This window comes from Vulpes vulpes, chromosome 12 (assembly GCF_048418805.1).
Source record: "Vulpes vulpes isolate BD-2025 chromosome 12, VulVul3, whole genome shotgun sequence".
Lineage (NCBI taxonomy): Eukaryota > Metazoa > Chordata > Mammalia > Carnivora > Canidae > Vulpes > Vulpes vulpes.
In genome coordinates, this window is record NC_132791.1 from 35,264,246 (window position 1) to 35,285,082 (window position 20,837).

Consider the following 20,837-nt stretch of genomic DNA (forward strand, 5'->3'; position numbering starts at 1 on the left):
AAATCTAGATATCTGGCTTCCCTTGAATAATCAGCAGATCTTTCAACACTGTACCCACGTTTCCACATGGAGCTGGAGGTGCATGGCCATTGCCCATTTTTAGGCATGCACTGTCCAGGTGTCCATAATCACACCACTCCCTGTCCTTGTCTCCAGCCCACTCTGCTCACATCCCTACCTGGCGCCTGTGGCTCATTCATGCCTTGTCAGAATGCTTCTGTGCTCAGACACAGGCCAGATGCTGGGACCGTTCTGACTCCAGATTTGGCTGGTGATGTAACATCAGTGTTTGCTGGGAGCTGGGGCCTCAGAATGATGTCAGCAGCTGGACGTTAACAAAGAAATATACAGAGTGGGGTGACAGAAACATCAGCAGTAACAAACCAGTGTGGCCAGGTTTGCAGGAAGCAAAGGGTATTTCACAAAGGGGCTAGATTCAACGGGCATGAAAATCAGGTGATAAATTTCTGAGCAGTCTGTTCAGAAATCCTACTTGCAACTCAATAGCTGATGGAAGTCTGTGCCCCAGTTCAACCCTTTATTTTCATTTGCACAGTTCTTGCCTGGCATCCAAAAGCCTAAGTGAGAGGTTTTCATCTCACAGAAGAAAAAGAAGCACTCATTAGCATAGAAAGGGGAGAGAGAGTCAGATGTGAAGGAACTCCATAGAGCAAAGGCCTCTCTGGTAACACCTTGGTGTGACATCCATGTGTTGCCATGTGTAGAGTACAGCTGTCCCTGGGCAAGTGTGTACATATCAGGAACTCTCTGGGAAGCTTAACACATGAACATCAGTGTCCGTCCACCCCCCCAACCCCCACCACAGAATGGTAAGCAGAAACTTCGGCTGTGAGTCAGTACTCTGAAAGCCTCTTTTGAGTGAGAATTTGAAGGTTAAAATATTCCTTTCCTTCTGACTTGAATAGGAAGTGAGGACTCATGGCTGTTTCCTCATTTAACCTCAGTCTCTCCAAGTTTATTTTTAAGTTTAAAAAGTTACTTGCATTAGCATGAATTTGATATAAAAGAATAATGACCAAAGAAAGCCTTTTAATGGGAAGCAATTAATTGTGGTGACTTGTGCAGCCCCCCCCCCTTTTTTGAGGTGAAATGAAACCAAAAGCTTTCAATTGCACTGTATTGGAAACTACCTTTTAACTCAGAACTCGTGCTTATTGTGATGCAAGTTTTTCACAGGAAAAGACAAGAGAAAAAAGGTAAGGCCAGATATACTGCAAGAAACTTAAAAATTATATAGATCCACAAATATAAATGCTACATTTATGTTGGGGAGTGGGATGGGAAATTACAAATACTCAACTGTCATCCCCACCCCCATTCACAACATTTCAATAATAAAAATAAATTCACAAGCTTAAAAAAAAAAAAAAAAGCCACCTCAGGCTGAAAGTGCAAAACATGGCTCTGGAAGTTAGCCAGGGCAGCCTTTACCAAACTGAAAGTTTTTCTTTAGATGGTTTTCCTTGTGTTTAAGGGAAGAAGTCTAGGGGTTTTGTTGACTTGCACATGGCAAGCATTGGTGCCCACCCTCAGAGATGATCAGAGCTTGAATAGGATTCAGCAACCTCTTGCTAGGCCAAGTTGATGTTCATGTTGGACCTTTGGCAGACAGTGAAGAGGGGTACTAGTTACTAAAGATGTCTGTGCCACCCCAGTGCAAAGTGCTTTATATGCTTGTCCTCATCTGATCCTCCAAAAACCCTCCTGAGAATAGGTATTTATTGTTCTCGTCTTTATTTTTTTAAAGATCTATTTATTTATTTTAGAGAGAGACAAAGCATGAACAGGAAAAGGGGCAGAGGGAGAGGGAGAGAGAATCCTCAAGCAGACTCCCGTCTGAGCGTGGAGGCTGGTGCAGGACTCAATCCCAGAACCCTGAGTACATGACCTGAGTCAAAATCAGGAGTCAGAAAGTAGACCAACTGAGCCACCCAGGTACCCTGTTCTTGGCCCCATTTTAACTGAAGAAGAGATTGAGACTCAGAGAGGATCACCGGGCTCATAAGTAGTAGAGCCACTACTTTGACTTAGCCAGCTTGTCTATCTCACTCAGAAGCATTCTTAACCTTGATAATGATGTCATGGCATCCGTGCCTGCCTTCCTAACTTCAGCTTCTAGGGAAGTTCAACAAACCAAAGCATCCTAAACCTCTCTGTCATTTGGGAGCTGTGCATTTATATGTTTTATTTAAGAAATGTGAAGAGAGTGTTGATAAGAGAAAAGCACTGTTCTAGGTTCTCTTGGAAGAGATCTAAGAGGAAGAGGGTCTCGGTCTCCAACATGTGGACAACCTACTTGGAGACACTGGCTTGTGTGCAAATATTAGAAGGAAAGGTGCCTAGGTCCCGAGTAGAACACAGGTGGTCAGATGGATGACAGGTCATGTGCTATCCCATAAGTAGTAGAGCCACTGCGAGTAAAGGGGAGCCTGGGGGGCAATCCGGGGTAATCCACGAGTGGGTGCCGGCTGCGCGCTGACCCCCACAACCCCCCGTTGCCATGCGTCGCAAAATCGAGGAAATCAAGGACTTCTTGCTGACGGCCCAGTGAAAGGACGCCAAATCCGCCAAGATCAAGAAGAATAAGGATAATGTGAAGTTTAAAGTTCGATGCAGCCAATATCTTTATACTTTGGTCATCACAGACAAAGAGAAGGCAGAGAAACTCAAGCAGTCTGCCCCCAGGTTTGGCAGTGAAGGAGCTAAAATGAACCTGGCCCACTGATTTGAGCTGTATTAAAATTTTTTTAATTCTTAAAAAAAAAAACCAAAACATGGTTATGGTCCATGTTTTGACATTCTCCATAGATCTGAGAGGAGAGGACTGATGAAGAAATTTCTTTTACATGCTGGTCCCAACATAGTAGAATAGCTTTTGTAGTTGAGCAACAAATAGCTATTTAAAACCTCTTTAAGTAGTGTTGAATTTGTTTTAACAAACCTGTATAAAATACCAAATTCTCTAACTGCTCTGCTTCATGTCCCCATGGGTTCTCCCTCACTCTTCTTGATGGAGCTTGTGGTAGTGAAGCTGCCCCTTACTATGGCTTAGTCAGTGTTATTATCTCATCTATCTCACCTTTACCACAACTTTATAGGATTAATATATTTATGCCTCTTACAGCTGAGGACACCAAGGCTTGGAGAGGTCAAGCAATTTGCTCAAAGTCACACAGCTAATAAGTGGCAAATCACAGATTCAAGTCTACAACCTGGTTTCAAAGCCCATGTCCTTAATTTCCATTTGCTACTGAAAATAATCCTTCCATGGGTTGATCTAATTCAGTATCTGCACACACCTTCTGGTGTGTAGTAAAGGCAACTTTACTGAGAGACTACCTTTGTATTGAGAATGCCTTAATTTTTAGGTCTTCCACATTCAAACCAATATCAAAAATAAAGAAGCTCCCTGACTTAAAAAATAAGTAATCATTTTTTTCCTATAGCTAACATTTAAGTAATAAATACTTGTTCTCACTGATTCCCCACCCCCTCTATTTTTCATTCTAATAAAATAAACCCAGCATAGATCCTTCTATTGACTTTCTGGCTTATATATCAGAATTTGAGGCCTGAAAGGTGAGAAGTCACTTTTCTCCTGCTCCTGTCTGGGGAGATTTGCTGAAAAGGGGGTTGAAAATACCAAAGGCCTCAAAAGTGGAGCTGAGAAAGTCGGTGTTGGAAGGAGACATCTGTACCCATACTGTTCCTTTTTTTTTTTTTTTTAAGATTTTATTTATTTATTCATAAGAGATGCACAGAGAGAGGTAGAGACACAGATAGAGGGAGAAGCAGGCTCCCCACAGGGAGCCCAATGCAGGGGGTGGGGGGTTGATTTGGCTCAATCCCAGGACTCCAGGATCACACCCTGAGGCAAAGGCAGACACTCAACAGCTGAGCCACCCAGAGGTCCCAACCCATGCTGTTCTTAAGAAAGGAGATCAGGGGCCTCAAAAACTAGCTCTTATTCACAGATTCTTTGATCCTGAAGATAAGACCCTTCCCTTGACTCACCAATCATGAAGTGTGGACAGGAATCAGAAGGTACCTTAAAGCAGGTCGTTATGTTGCAGGACCTGGAAAGAAGTGGATGGAGGAATGACAAAAGGCTCCATCCGTCCTAGAGAGCTGGGAGCATGGATGCCGGTGGCCGCAACTATCCAAATAGTGTGAAAGGAAGTGTGGTCACCATGACAGGCAGCATTCAGATCGGCTTACAGGCTCAACTCCAACACCAAACACTGGGTTCTGGAATTTTTTCTTAGGCTGTGTGGGCTTCTTAAAGAAATGTTGCAGTGAAGAGACACCAGGTGGTACCCAGGATGATATTCACTGGTGATTCATCTCTCTTCCGATCCTCACTGCCTCTTGCTCAGTTGATATGATAGATATTGCTAGTGGGGATTAAACATCCCTCTCTTGAACTCCCTCACTTCCTCCTATCCCATAGAAATTCCACTTGGATGAGGCTGTGTTGGAATCCTAATCCAATAGTGTAATGGTACCTTGGTTAGTCTCTGTGGGGAGTGTGCTGACTGAAGCCATTTCCTCTAGAAGGTGAGTTTTCATTCATGCCTCTTAGGCCCTCTCAGGCCATGGTGGCTGAGACCACTCTCTGTGAGGCATCCATGGTCTGTAGGATACCAGCCAGGTGCATGATGTGCTCTGGCTGACGTATGCATGTCATGTTCATCCTAGTTGCATGCCACACCCGTCTTCCTGCACCCCCTGAGGCCCTGGTTCAGGAATGAGAGCCACTACCTCTTGGAGATGCAACTCTACCGACTCCAGGACGCTGTCTTGAACATCTGAAAACATGGGAACACTGAGCCTAGCATCTCACCATCCCTTCGCAGTGTGCATTAAAGACTATTCTAACAGGGTCGTTTCTTTCCCATTCTTTTCTGCCTCAATAAGCAACAAACATGATTCTCTTCACCGGGGAAGATCTTCTTCCCTTGCCTTCCTTCCTCACTGTGCTTTGAGTTGCTATGTCTCCTGTTGTTCTTTGGCTTTTCACTACTTGTATTCCTTCTCTTCCACCATCTTTAGCCTCATTTTTGGTACGTTCTACTCAGTTCTTATCGCTCTGTCCCATTCATCCAAGGGAGCAGCGAAGAAACAATCTGGACCCTGCCATAGCAGCAACAGTGTGTGAGCTTTGTCAGACATGAACAGTTTCAATTTCAACTATGTAAAAATAAAACAACTGAAGAATATGTTTGTATTTATTTATACCTGATTTCACAAGAGATGGGGTAAAAAATAATCACATCTGCCACAAGCAGATGTTTGACAGTTTGTAACTGATACATAGAAAACAGGCAAGTGTATATGGAGAGGTTGCATCTAAAAAGACAGATCCATAAAATTGCAGGGGTGTATCTTTCCTGTATAGAATATGGTTTACACCCAACTTGGCAAACCCAGAGCCACCCACATTCTGTTTCCTGAGCAAATAGTTGTGAATACCAGCTGCTTATGCTACTGCTTTACCTCAGGGGAAGAGTAGAGGCTACAAAAAAATTAGCTGGCTGATGTAATTTGTGAACTTACTATAAGGTTTTACGCGCATGCATGTGCACGCGCGCACACACACACGTGCATATATTATGTGTAAAGCCACCATGAACATGCGTTTAATATTTATGAAGGGATTTAGATCATTTAAAAATTCCAAGCTTGTGCAATGTCATATGTATAATAGACTACTGTTCTTAAAATATCTAGAAAAAAATTATATTCCACTGAAGGCAATCCCCAGAAGTCATTAAAAAGACTTTCTTGTTATTTACACAAAATTCAATTTCTTATTGAAGTACTTGCACGTTTTGTATCTAACAAAATCCAGAGTAGACAGGTTTTTGCAGAAAGATAAGGATGAGGTGATTTTTCTCCTCAAGGCATAATTTTGCATTGGTGCATTAAAACAGCTTCAGTAAAAATTTAGGCAAAATGGAAAAGGGATATATATACACACACATTATATATAATATATATAACATATACAATGCATAATATAAATACAAAATAGAAGAATATTTATTATTATTGTCTTTTAAGCTAGATCCTTCATCTTGCACACAAAACCCATCAATTATTAGTTGATCTGGATGTGGATTTTCACTGGCTTCCCAAGTTAATGAGCCAGGGAGGCATTCTGCAGAACCACAGGAATATCTCTTGAGTCTAATTAATTTCTTGAGGTTTATTGGGAGACTGTTGTTATGACCAGGGAAAAAAAATATTTTTAACCTGTTCACAATGTTGCTTAAAACAATCTGGAATTTTCAGATGAACAAGAATAAAAGTTTCTATTTTAGAACTGAAGTAAGAAAAACAGACAGGGTGCATCCCAGCCTCGTCTCCTCCCCAGCCCCAGCTGACTCAGCACCCCCAGCTGATTCAGCACAGCTGTGCTTTCCGCCAGTGGGGCCCACGGCCACTGGAGCCTTCAGCGGCCCGTGCACAGGAGGGGCTGCTGGTAGCCTCCCGTGCCCTGCCATCCAAGGAGCAGCAGGCGATTTTCGGTCTGGGAGACGCGGTGCTCCGTCACCTGCCTGAGCCAGGTGCCTTCCCTCTTCTTCCCAGAGCACTCTGCACCTTTTGCAGCTCTTCTCAGCAGGCTGTACTCATGGTATTCACTGTTTTCTATCTAAAATATGTGCTAAAAGTGAAAGGGGAGGTTAGAGCCTGGTGTTGCATTTTGGGTTTTCCCAGGTAGCCCACCTTAATCTCCAGGAAGTGGTTGTGTCGGAGAGGAGCCATTGAACCGAACCTCTGGGCCCATGATTCTGCGCAAAGGATGCCAGTCTGCAAGCCTCACGGGGCCTGGACATTGTCCTTGTTTGACCCTTTCTCCTGGAGTGTCACCTCTATAAAAATTATAGAGCCAGGCTAGACCCGGTGTGAAGTTCTCTTGCCACATACTCTGTTTCATCAGATGTTAAAATAACTGTGTCCTCTTCTGTAATGCAGGGCACATCCTACCCCCAGTAGAATAATATATTTTAAGTGATTTCTGAAAATGGGCCGTGAAAGCTGTCTGCCACATGGCCCATGTTTGCACATCCCTATATAGTTACGATTGCGGAATTTGACAGTATAACTCTGAATCTGATTAATTAAGAATGTGTAAAAACAAAGTTCTTGCATTACAGCTCGTTCCTTATCTTTGTGTCTTTTACTGTGATGTTGTAGAACTTGGATCATATGGAAAACTAAAATATTATGACACAATGACTGAAGAAGGTAAGAATGATTTTAGAATTGTATGCATTGGCTTTTTTTTTTTTCATTTCTGGTGTCTGGTGCTTGCCCATTTTTTTTCATCTTTCTTTCCTCTTTGCATGACTTCAGTGACATTGTGTGATTTATTATTCTTTCCACATTTTCGTCTAGTTTTTGCCATCATGTTTATTTGGGATTGGAGACGTGCAATACCATGGGTAATCATGTTATTCCATTCAGATGATCCAAACCATCTCAGTTGTGTAACATATTCAGAGAAATGGTGTCGGCAACATAAGCGCAAGTACACACTCATGTGCCACCATTGTTTCCCACATGTGCTCACAACAACACATAGAAACACGCCCGATCAACACTCTTCTCTTAATATGCCCTGAATTTCAGAGTGGGTGGGTGTTCTGATCTGTGCAAAGAAATGGGTGATATAAAGCAACTCTTGCACCCAAAACCAGATGGAGACCTGTTTCTGATACACTGGGCTGTGGCCTCATGTTCTAAGCCCCCACAGTCCCTGTGCCCTCATCTAAGAGCATTACTCTGAGAAGCCAGGGCCACAGTTCCAGCCAATGGAACTGAATTCACTGGGGTTCACACTCTGTGATATTGAGCACATCATTTTAACCATTTCCCCTGTGTCAATGAAGTCTGGCAGAGATTTATTTTTACATGAATTTACTAATGAACTCCAGGCACTACCCTAGAGCACCACCTTGACCCAATGAGAATCACTTCTGTTGAAATTAGTTCACCATGGAAGAGCAATTTGAAGATTTTGCTTTCTTGAGAAGGGAGTTGCCATATTGCCCTGGCCCCCATTTCACCCCACATGTATCTCCACCTCTTGAATAAGAAACAATATTTGTAAGTTATGAAAACATTTGGGGTTTCCACGTGATTTGTACACTGATATTGACAAGTAATCACAAAGTAGCCTCGAAGGAGAATCAGCTAATTTTGTCTTTCAGCATGAAACTCCCAAATGTGTTGCATATCTTGTTTTCAGCTTCTAGTATTTCTAAGTTGCCTTAGCTTGCCAAAGATCTAGTTGCTTTGCATCCAAGAAGCAGAACATCTGACAGCTCTTGGTAAGAGGAAGCCCCTTCTCTGCCTCCCCCCACAACGCTGCCTTCTGCACAACACCCAGGCCCTTCTCTGTTGCTCTTGCTGTGCTTTCAGTTAACCACTGTGATGTTTTCTGAAGCAGCAGGCCACTATTAGGATCTCAGACTGGGCCGCGTTATGGCCCAAGACCCTCCCAAGAATCTGGGGAAATGAGAACCCCGGAAACAGAAAGCTACCTATGAGAATAAGTGTCCTACCACCGAGAGGATAGAAAGCGCAATCCAGACCTTACAGGAAGGCTCTGGTCCCAGCTTTTAGTTGTATTCCATGTCTTCAGACCACTTTGATTTTTATTGGTGGTTAGTTTGAGAAGCCAAAGCTTTGGGGGCTTGCTGACTTGATTTTTTATCACACCCCGGGCATCTTGCTAGCCACCACCTTCGGGTTTGTGGCTCCAGCAGCAGGTGGGTCTCTTAACTTCCACCAGACCTGTCAGGACCCTCACCCTCTCTCTTTACTCCTTCCTGTCCTCTGCCCGCCACCCTTACCTTCCCATCATCGGGGAAGCTTCTGCCTCTCCATAGCTTTCGGTGCCCCATTTCCCCCTCACTCTGCTCTTTTCCTTCCTCTTTCCACATCCATTTGAGCAAAGGTTGCCATCGGAGCACTCTCCTTCTCAGCCTCCCTAAACCAGACGGTTCAAGGTCACACGAAGGTGCACAGCTGCAACTTTCGATCCCATGAGTCCACTTGATAACCACTGCCCTTTGTAGGCAGGAAACCAAAGTCAAAATCATGTCTGCAATGAGGATTGTGGCTGGCCCTCAGCAAGACTGTGGGGTTGTGTTCAGGGGCCCCCCATGGGTCACCTTTAACATTTCTCATACTTTGCATTACCATCCCTTCTCACAAATCCCTTTGTGTCCGGTTCTTAGCTGGATCTTCATCCCTAGTATGGCAATAGCTAATAGTAGCTAAAACAGCATTTTTAAATTGTGTTCTATGATGTACTCGTTTCATACAATGTCAGTAGCAATTTTGCAACAACCCAGGAAAAAATAAAAAAAAGCAAGTAAGACTGATTTCATAGTTTACTAAGTAGAAGAGCTTCTGAGTTAAGTTAAATAGTTTTCTCTCCCATGTGACTTGTCAGAGGCTTCAATATGCCACTGTATGTTGCAGCACAGAGGAAATCATAAAGAGGGATGGAGTTCACAGTACTTCCCAGACTTCTTTGATCAGAGAACTCTTTCTTCCCTGGAACCTCTTGTGGGACTGTTTTGGAAATGCTAATTAAGGGTGCTATCCTCCCCTTGGATTAGGAACCTCTGAAAGATGGAAAAAGCATTCTAAACACATAGCCACCCCTCTCAGGTACTCATAGAAAGGATACCTTGGGAACAGAGGTCTTCCTCTAGCCACAGCAGATCACACCCTCTGGCACCTGCCTCCATAACAAGCCAGGCCTGGCTGACCCCTAACTCTGGGATTCTGTCTAAAAGGCTCAAAGCCAGCTCAGTAACCTAAGACTGGGCAACAGCCATACATGACTTCTTCAAACTCTCGAAGGCCTTTCCCTTCTCATCAAAAATAATAACTGTGCTCGGTGCCTCTTCCTTCCTACAATTGAAGGAAGTGTAGTACAGATGAAGATGTTCAGGGCAGTAACTGCAGGCTAGCTAGCCTTCAGGAAATAGCCCTCGCCATGTTTAACATTTCTTTTCCCAGGTTTAGAGATGTGACTAGCTCTTGAGCAGGGCTTTATTATCATTGCCCATATGACTAGTCATCACTTGTAGCCATTTCCAGGAAATTCTCTGGATGTGACATGAGGTCAGCTACTTTAAATGAGGGCCTGGCTTCTGCCCCCCTCCTTCAAGTAGAGCAAATGGAAAGATGGATTATATGTGCCATTCCATATCTTAAGAGGAATTGAGTGATGATTTCCTAAATATAGAGAATTGTCCTGTACATATTCACCTCATTACTTTTAAGCACCTGCTACATGCAAATTACTTTGCTAAGTGCTTTGGGGAAATATGAGATTAAAAGGTGAGCAGTTTGCCCCCACAGAACTTACAGAGAGGGAGAGAAATAAAACACAGTAACTACCGAGCCACCAGAAAGAAAATGGTAAGTACCATAGGTATTCGGGAGAAGATGACAGGCTACACAGGAAAAGGAAGGATGCTTTCAACCAGAAGGAAGATTTAGTGGAGAAAGTGAGCTGGGCCCCAAGGATCAGTAAATATTGGGTACACTGGTGAAGGAGGAGTGGTAAGTTCTGACCTAACAGGCTGAGAAAGGGGTCAAAGAACAGGAGCCCACCAACCTTTACTGGGTGTCTCCCACCTGCCAGGTGCAATGCTCTGGGCTTCATGTATTCTATGTCATTTAATTCTTGCAATGACCACACAAGGTAGATTTTATTGAAGATGAGAAAGCTAAAGCTCAAAGAAGTATTTTACCAGATGAGGGAACTAAAACTCAGAAAAGCAAGGTATTTGGCTCTAGGACTCAAGGGTAGTTAGTGGTGCCTTGGGACCTAAACTCAGGGTTGTGGCATGCCCAAGCCCTGCCCTCTTGGCACCACTGTAGTTTGTTGTATAAGGTGGGTATGAAGAAATAATTCAAATTTAGATCAGTAGAGGGAGTGGGAAGAAATGCTTGATGGGGATCAGCCATGGGAAAGGTTTAAACCACAGACTTAGAATCAGGGAATCATAGAGTGAACAACGAGCCACTGAATGAGACAGGAACCCCTGCTTGAATAGTCCACCATAAAAAAAGGGTATTTTAATAAAACAAGATACTCTCAGACACTGGACAAAACCATGACATTTTTACAAAATGTGTCCTCGACCTCAGAGCCTTTTCTCTCCCTCCCTCCCTCCTCCTCAGGTGCCTTAGAACCTAAACTGGAATAGCTCCCCAGGCCATACCCAACCTCCTCCCCACCCCAAGCGAATCAGAATTGTATTCACTCCTTCATTCATTCCCTAATGCATTTACTCAGCAACACTTAGGATGTACCAGGCACTAGATTGGGTGCAGGACTAATTAGAGAGAATCCTTCTCCTAAAGAATTCACACTCAAGTGTGTGTGTGGTGGGGGGGTGGGCACAGGCCAAGAAATAAGAAGTATGATGGACAGACCCAATGTGCAGGGGTAGCCCAGCAGAAGGTTTCATGTTTAGCCTTGGGAAGTGAGGGCAGGCTTCGCAGAGAGGTGATGTCTCCATTTCCTCATTCCTGCATCCCAAGATAACAGTCTTACCAGCCACCTGATACTAATGTGTTCACTTAATAATAATGGAGCACCTGCTCTGTAAGATGCATTTTGCTAGACTTGATAAATTAGTAAGCCTTACTCCTCCAAAGGATTGTATTTCTTTCTATAACAAGGTGTTTTGAGGGAAGTAAACAAATTACTCTAGAAGTGGTCTTTTGATGACCTCTGATTCCTCTACATGGGTGGTTGTCCTCTTATCTCCTCCTGCAGTAAGACTACACATACTTGGAAGGGCAATTTTCACTTAAAGCTAATAACCCTTAGTTTCTTTCTCATCTGCAAATAACCAAATTATATACCATTCTCATTCTGGAATATTCTAAATAAATTGAACCTGACTTCCTTACTAAAATTAGTCTACAGGAAAATGTAGAAAGCTAGTTCAAAAGAAAACAAACGTGTGATAGAACAGATGAATTAATAGGAGAAGAGATCTTTCCACCAATCACATTATATAGAACTACTAATTTTCACTCTTTGGAGATAAACATTCATAGAGATATATAGATAGATAGGTAGACAGAAACACTGACTCATATCTTGCAAAGAAGCAATGTATGGGGAAAGTTGGCTGCAGCAGACTATCCTAAACTCATTGCCACTTAAGAGTAGCCATTTCCAGGAAAAATAATTTCTCCATCAATTTTAAAAATCTTTGTTTATTTGCATAAGAAAAAAGATATAAAAAGTTGTTGTAATGTCAAGAGCAAAAATTATAATTACCTTTTCCTTAATGAAATTAAGGATACTGCTTCACGGCAACCAACAGCCCCTTTACCAAGCTGAGAAACTAATCTTACCTGAATCATGGGGTCCTAAATTAGGCATGTGGCTGAGTTTTGAAAGCCCCCATTACCTCAAAAGAACAAAAGCATCTTAAGGTCACGTAGTCTAGCAAGTCAGTTGATGTGCTTAACTGCAGTGAAATAGTCCAGTTCTTTTTCAAGGAGAAATTGAATTTTGGAATTCCATTTAACAATGTTTTCCACTATCCAAGATATACCCTCTGAAAATGTAGTCCCACCACAGGTCTTGATGTTATCTATGGCCTTCACATTTTATTTTATTTTTGCCTACATGGATAAGACTGTGTTATATACATTCATATATCAGGCAGGATAGGTTCAGCTATATATAGTAGAAAATTCAAATTAACCATGGCTTAGGTCAGATGGAAGCTAATGTCTCTCTCAAGTAAAAGAGGTCCAGAGGGAGGCTGTACATAGGAGACATGGAAGCCCTCCAATAACCCAATACCCAGTCTCCTTCCATCTTCTGCTCCACAATCCTAACACATGACTTTCAACCTCAAGGGCAGCTTGTGGCCCAAGAAGGCTGCTCCTAGAGCTCCAGCCATTGTGCCTATATTCCAGGAAGGAGGAAGAGCCAACATGATTTTTCCCAGCTCTTTTGTCTTCTTTTGAAGGAGGCTTCCCTTTAGACCCTCCCATAAAACTACCCAAAACTCAGTTATATGGCTACACCTGGCTTCAGGGAAGCTTGAAGATGTAGTTTATTAAACCAGGTGATTTGCTGTCCCCAATAATTTAGGTATTATATCATTAGGAAACAAAAAGGAAATCTATATCAGATAGGCAATTTGCAGTCTCTCCACAAGAGAGAAATAGCACTTTTGTATAATTGTATGTTGGCGGGGAGGATGGAGAACAGAGCAAGCTATGGGAAGGATGTTGAGAACTCATGTAAACTTTGAGGTGCCCATGAGACATCCAAATGGGAATATGGGGGAAGTAGTGGAAATGGAGTCTGGATCTTGGGAGAAAGTTCAGGGCTATGGATGCAAATTTGGGAGTCACACAATATCAATGTTCTTTAAGCCTCAGAACTGGATAAGAATACCTAGCTAATCAATAGGGAAGAGGAGGTCAAGGTTGGCCCAAGGGACTCCAAAGTTTAGAGTCTGGGAAGAAGGGGGAGACACAGCAAAGAAGACTGGGGTGGACAGAGGACCAGGAGAGAAAGGCGGCCCAGAAGCCAAGGAACCGTTCCACAGGAATGCAATGAGAAGAGGATAGCACCAATGAACTGACCAGTGAAATCGAAGAATTGTTGTAGTACAAAGATAAGAGTGGGGGACACAAAGTGAGATGCTTCAAGTCAGGAGTTTGGAACTGGGACAGTTATTGTTAATGATGAAGTCTAGGGTCTAGCTGCAGGAGTAGGTGAATAAAGTGAGCTGGAGGGGCAAGTGGCCAGAGGTGAGCAGGTTGGGGTGGTGAGGAGCCAAGTGTTGCAAGGCTTACCTATGTAAAGTCACCAAAGCTGGTGACAGAAGCCCTAGTGTAAATAAGTAGTGAACTGCATTCTCATTTCTTCAGGAATGAGGGAAGGAGGATGAGAAAGTCAGTTGCAGTGGAGGTAGTGGAGGTGGCTTGTGCTTCAATGGAGGGAGGAGAAATGATCTAGAAGTAGAAAGGAGGGGGGTGGGGATGTGAGGCATTTGGAAAGACAAGCAACTGTCCCTTTCAAGGGCCATGAGAGAAAATGGGCCTTCAGGAAACAGCCGAGTTTCAGCTGAAACAGAAAGGCAAAAAGAACATTCAGAGCAGAGTTTAAGGATGTAGAGACAGATCTCCTGATGGCAGAGGTGGGAGACTGAGTCAAGCCAGGCATTTTCAGAGCCACATGGGGAGAGGAGTCTGGATGGTGTTAGATAACCCAGAGGGTCCTGAAATGAATAAGGACATAGGATGGAATGGGAACAACCTAACAATGGTTAGAAGTTCTTACCTGGGATTGGCCCCATGGACAATTTACCGTGAGAAAGTAGAGTCTGTCTTTCCAGGAGAGGGGCTCTGGAGAACCGCTTAAGTCCAGCTGGTGGTGAGGGAGGTTGAGCAAGGAGCCTCCCTCAAATGAGAGAGAGAGAGAGGACTCAGCCCAGCACCAGAAAACCTTTCCTACAGACATGCCAAAGATGGAGTGGCCTGCCTTAAAAGGCATTCCTTACCTCTGGAGTGAAGCCTCTTTCACAAGAGTGTTCAGATAAGGGACACCTCAATGCCCCTTCCAGCCCAAGATTCTATCCTGGTGCCTTTTATTAAATGTGATGGGAGACATTGGTTTAGAGTCTATTTTTAAGATTAAATCTTTTGAAAACTTGAACTTATGTTTTGGTTAAGCTGCCACCAAGACAGTGGGTAGGTAGGTTCCTGGGCCACAGCTTCTGAAATAGAAGGCTGGTATATTATTTGATCCAGTTCATAGATAAACTGTTGATTAATGTGGTTACATACATAGCAAATAGTACATTACATAGTTCCCGAGAAACAGACCTTTAAAAAGAACAATGGGCCATCTTCCCTTTTGGGTGCAAATACAAACTCTTAGCACAGTTGAAATTGTAACTGCAAATTAATTTTAATTATTCCTTTTTATTATAAAAACATCACTTTCACACAGAGGTAAAAAGCAAACACTACACAGGGAAAAGCGATAGAAGTGAGTCTTTCTTTTACCCCAGGTTCCACTCATTCCTTAGAGTTAACCACTATCATCGGTTTTCTAACATATGCTCTTTTCTTCCACACGCTGTTCTCTATACCTGGCTTTTGTTTATTAGCATATAGTGGAGATGTTTCCACGTTAGCACAGTCCTCATTCCTTCTAGTAGCTTTGTAATATTCCAATGCTTGGCTCTTCCATGGTAGGTCTGTTCCATCTGGCCCCTGTTGATGAACACTCATGGTACTTCCATTTTTTATTGATTTATCCAGTTATTAGAACACAACATGAGCATCTTCTTTGCCCCTATAGCAGACTCTGCTGAGTAGGGAATATACATACGTATAAAATAAATCCCTAAAAAAAGAAATACCACATCAAAGCATATGCACATTTAAGATTTTGAAAGATATGGCCAAATATCCCTGCAAAGCAGGAGCACCAGTTTGTGCTCCCACCAACAGTAAAAGAGATCCTCAAACAAATTTAACTAAGTCCTCTGAACATTGATTCGTAACTGACTTCCATACAAAGACTAGTGTGTGTATTATAACTACCTTCAAATTTACTTATTTTTAAAACCTGAATTTTTTCACCCAAGGTGAGTTAAAGCCAGGGTACAGTTATGATCGAAGTCTTTCCTCTCTAAATTACATGACAAGACTATTCCTCCCACACAGAATATCCAATTTCCACCGCAGCATGTGCCCTTCTTACCACAAAACTGTTGACACCCCCAAGAATGTCTGAGAAGTACACTGCAAGTTAACTTTCTGCCTTCCAATTACCAACGTGAGGAAGTCCCCGTTGTGCACAGACACCATTTCCAATGCCATGTTATGTTTCATTCATTCCAGGTTTATGGTTTAACTCATTCAGTCCAACTTTCCATAACCTGAGGATTTTTCTAGGCACTTGAACAGATGCTGTCTGTAAGGCTGAGCCTTACCCCTACCCCTGCCCAAAACGTATTGACTCGCCAGTTATTAACCACATTACTTTTTCAGAGATGTATTCTTACATGTATCTCCCTGGGGCTGGATCTTAGGAAGACAGCAGCCTAGTAAGTGTGCATAACCAAACTAACCAGCTAGTAACCGGTATCAGATCTGCCCGAAAGACCAAACCAGCTGTGTGGGTAAATCCACGGTCTTCCTGAAAACCAGGACCAAGGAACTCTAATTAGAATACATCCAGTTTTTCCAACTTCATTGCATCTTATTTCATGATCTAAATTGTCAGCAGTAAAAGCAGAAAGATTGGACCTGGCAAGTAAAGGCAGATTTTGCCACATTGCATATGTAGAAGGTGTTAAGTTGCAGCAGAAGGCAAATTGTGGATGCTGCTTTTTGTCTATTTCTGACATCTCTAGAGCTGAAAATGTTGAGTTGCCTTCATTAGTCAACCTTGAATACTATTATTATAAGTTAATGATATAATTTCCCACCCCCATGAAGCTTTCTCTCAAAAAAAAAAAAAGTGGGAATCGGTAATACCAGGAGGCTGGCATGTTCAATTAAGCATGGTAAGTTTCTCTTTTGATTAAATCTGAAATGAACTGAATCATCTCATTTTAGTCATGGACCACTGAGCCCTCAGGAGCAGTTAGTTAAGAACTCTCAGCATGTGTCAGCACTTCTGTTGCAAACCCATGCTTCCAAATGAGATTTACAGGCACCAGTTTACAATGTAACACTGAGGATTCAAGAAACTAGGAAGTAGGACCTCAAATTAATTGACAGTTCCCAGACACATGAAATCCAGGTGATAGGAGATGATGTACGTACACAATCGAGTGGCTGCTACCGAAGGAATGTCAGCCACATCTAAAGTCTCTCACTTTATATCAAGATAAATAATTGGGTATGATAAATAGGCTCATCATGAGAAAGAACGGTTTAGGTTCAGTTTTTTATATGCAAGTCAGAATAACCATTCATACACATTTATTGAGCACCCACTCGTCAGGTGCTGTGAACAAATCAAAACTTTGCCCAAGTAAACACAATAATGCTATAACGCACTTGCAGAGATATGGGCTTTGAAACCTGACTCTGAAGAGACCATTTGCACCCCTCAGACCATTTGTCATGGGGTTGGAGGTTGGCAAATCTTGAGATCTGAGGCCTGCCCTAGTAACGTGATTCTTTAGTCATTTATCTCTTAGATGTCCACAGGGTGCAAGGGATGGGAGCAAGAGGAAGACATTCAGACCTTCCATGTGGCAGCCCCTACCTGGCTCAGAACTCCAAAGCTGAGATCAGAGAAACCCCTTTGAGAATTTTGTGTGTGAGTGCCATTTGTATCTCTGTCTAGGAGATAGAAATTTTTGGAAAATTAAGTTCCTAAAATTATAAAGCAGGTGACCTAAAATGATAAAGAACATTAGCTCTCCAGCGGTGTCAACCTCAGCTAAGGTCAGGGAATTGGCTCTTTTCCTGAAACACCATATTCTTTCATTGATCCCTGCTGTGAATTTTTTGGTTTGTAAAATTCCAATTTTGCCTGAACCTGATTAGATTATATATTTTTTAAGAGTCTCAAAATAGACAAATATTGACTGCAAACACTATTAGACTTTAGAGGCTTAATCACCGCATTAACCAAGAAGAGTGCCTGGTGAGTTTTCTGTACTGTGTGTCTGGTCCTTGTTTTCTATTCCCAGAAGGAATATAAACTATGAATAGATTTTCATACAGCAAGTACTCTAAGCATGCATGCGTACACACGCGCACACACACACACACACACCCTTTGTCGTTTGTGTTAATGTTGCTATATTCATAAACACTGAGGACCAGCCTAAGAAGTAGGAAGGGGGTAGCAGATGACAAATGACATCCCTATCCTTGAGGGGCTCGGAGCTCGCTGGAGAGAGGTCAGTAAAATGCCTCTGAGGGTCTCTAATACGCATGATAGGACAGGTTTGAGTGCTGTGATAGAGAAAAGGACCAGCGTGCCTTGCCATCCCAGAAAAGGGACTCAGGGGAAGCTTTCTGAAAGATGAGATGCTTTATAGCAGAGTCTTAAAAAGGAGTATGACACGCAGATAACAAGTGTGGAACATTCTAAGCCACGAGAAGCGTTAACTCAGAAACTGGGAGACCAGCTTATAGGAGGCTGTAACCAACATCCAGGCTGGAAATGTTGGATCTAAGGTATTCAAAGGTAGACTCAGAAGGAATTGACAACTCAATGTGGGGTGTCAGGAGGATCCCTAAGATGGCTGGAAAACACTGGGAGTGAGGAAATCACCAATAGAAAATGCAAGCAGACAGGCACATTCCCAGGGAGAAGAGGATGTGTGGGAGTGTGGGCCATGTTGAGTTTAACTGTCAGAGGGGCTTCCAAGTGAAATGCTCAGAAGTTCATTGGATAAAAGGATCAGAGCCAGAATGCTGAATTTGGGAATCACCGATATTTAGGTGGAGATCCACTGGGTTCTTTGGGAGAATGTGGGGCGGTGGACAGGGAGCAAGGAGGGAGCCTGGGGAATAGTGGCCTAAGGGTCACTCTCAGGAGTCCTGGAAAATCAGATTGGACTTCAGCAATGGGGTGAAGAATATCAGATGCCCTGAGAGACCCAGTCATGTGGAGGCAAAAAGTGGCCGAGGGTGGGTTCAGTGGGGGGATGTTGCCAAAGGCCAGATGCAGAGTGAGGAAGTGAACAAAGGAGCCCTAAAGATTCAGAGGCACCAGCATAGACATTTCCAGAGGCTTGGCTGTGAGAGAAGACAAGAGAGGGCAGGGCAGGCAGGAAAGCCAAAGTCAAGGGAAAGGTTCCCAGTGGAGAGATTTAACCAGGATTATATGCTGAGGGGAAAAAAGGAAGGATGGAAGACTCATGATGAGTAGGTAAAGTCCCTGCAGAGGCAAGAAATTGTAATAAAAGACAAAATATAAATCTTTAAGATACCAACTTTTGAAAAGCATTGGAAATCTTCCAAAACATTTATGAAAGCACTCCACATTTCCAATGATAAGGTGACCCTGCCAGGGGAGATGATAGAATCAATTCACATGTGGACAGATTCATTCTTTATGGGTGATTCTGAAGGTCATTCATAGGGAAAATTATTTTTTAAAACCTTAATAAGGAAATCTGGCTGCTTCATTTCATTATATGATGGCTACCAGTTGAGATACAATTATGTATATATTCTCATTAATTACAGAAAGTAGTCCTATGATGATGTCTATAAAAATACAATTAAATTATGTTGATTACCCTTATTATATGGTTCATTTACAGAATATTTACTAAAGATATTTTACAAGATATTACAATACTGGTTTAATTTCCATTAATATCAATGTAGTCGTAATTGGTTTTCCATGATGCTTCACAAAAATTAGAAAAAATTATTTAGAGCTTGTACTTCAAGAATAAATATAAGAATAAATAAACTCTATGTTCTTGGCATTTTTGCTTAATGTGAAAATTTCCACCATGTTTTGCTCCTAAGAATAAAAATCAGAGGCACCTGGCTGGCTCATTCCATAGAGCATGTGTCTCTTGATCTTAGGATCATGAGTTCAAGTCCCATTTTGGGCATAGAGCTTACTAACCAACAACAACAAAACAATAAAAATCAATAAAGTAAAAAATTAAAGTCAGGCCAGATCCTATTAGATGAATAAGCTGCCCCATGAGGATAGTTTATAAAATGAAGAGGATTTTATTCATTCACTCTGCTAAGTGACATCTTGTATCTTAGAACTTTGACCTTCCATACTCTTCTGAGAAGGATTCATCATGAATCTTAAGTCCTTGTTTTTCGTCTCCCTGGCTCGAAGCTGCAACTCTACAGGGCACCAGCTAGATCTGTCTTGGTCACCGAACACCACCTGGTATACAGCACAGGTGTGGTTAATATTTACAGATTTGAAGATGGTTCTGACTTATACCCACTTGAAAGCAAAGCTCACGCTAAGAGAGTCAATATAGAGAGAATTTCACTGGAATTCACTGAGTGCACCTGCTGTGCCGCCGAGCACTACTCTATGATGCTTGCTGAGAGACACAAGATGGCGAGAGAAGGTCCCTTCCCCAGAGAAGTCTAATGTCTGATGGGAAAGTAGGCATGTGGGCAGCAAACTGGAATAAGGGCTGTGATGAGGAGTGATCAGAGTGCCATTCGAGTGATGGATTTCCACTTGGGAAGGAGGGGTATGGCTATCACTAGAGAAATCTTCAGTTTGGGCCTTCAGATAAGCCTTGACAAATAAGAAGCATCTTAATAGAGAAGGAGGAGCCAAAGCCCCGCCTTCCCTTCTCTGCCCCTCCTCTGTGTCACAAAGGCCCCTCTCAGCACCCACCTTGTTGGCCTTGGCAGTATGCAGAAAGAGGATGACTGATATGCCCTTCTCTTCCACCCCTGGGCCTCATCCATGCCATTTTCTCCTATTTACCTTCAGAAAATTACTGGGATCCCCCATATAGGCTCTGCCCCCTCTGGGGACATGTAGGGATTTGCTTTGGGTCATTAGCCAACAAGAAGCATACTAAGGAGTGATTGCCTCATCTACTTGCCTGGAAACCCAAAAACCAGGACTTATCAAGCCCTACGGGAAACTCTGGGGGTCACCATAGAGAACAAAACCAACAGAAATCCCTATCCTCATGGAGCTCGGCTGCTAAAAGATAGGAAAAAGATAACCAATAGTAATGATACAGCATCTTAGATGGTGTTTAATGTTTTAGAGAAAATAGCCTGGGGATAGATAGGAAATGCTGGATAGGAAA

At 42.7% G+C, this 20,837-nt stretch overlaps 1 protein-coding gene and 1 pseudogene across 4 annotated transcripts in view; both read left to right on the plus strand.

Annotated features, from left to right (window-relative positions):
• The window catches only part of SLC24A2 (solute carrier family 24 member 2), a 235,468-nt gene that overhangs the window by 165,903 nt on the left and 48,728 nt on the right, over positions 1-20,837 (plus strand). For 2 of the 4 annotated variants that reach the window (XM_026001461.2, XM_072728182.1), the window contains one exon: positions 7,222-7,272. The exons of the other annotated variants lie outside the window; for them this stretch is intronic. In XM_026001461.2, coding sequence (XP_025857246.1) covers positions 7,222-7,272 — 51 coding nt within the window. The remainder of the gene's footprint in view (positions 1-7,221; positions 7,273-20,837) is intronic. 4 annotated transcript variants of the gene reach the window in all.
• On the plus strand, positions 2,460-2,777 carry LOC112922012 (large ribosomal subunit protein eL38 pseudogene; annotated as a pseudogene).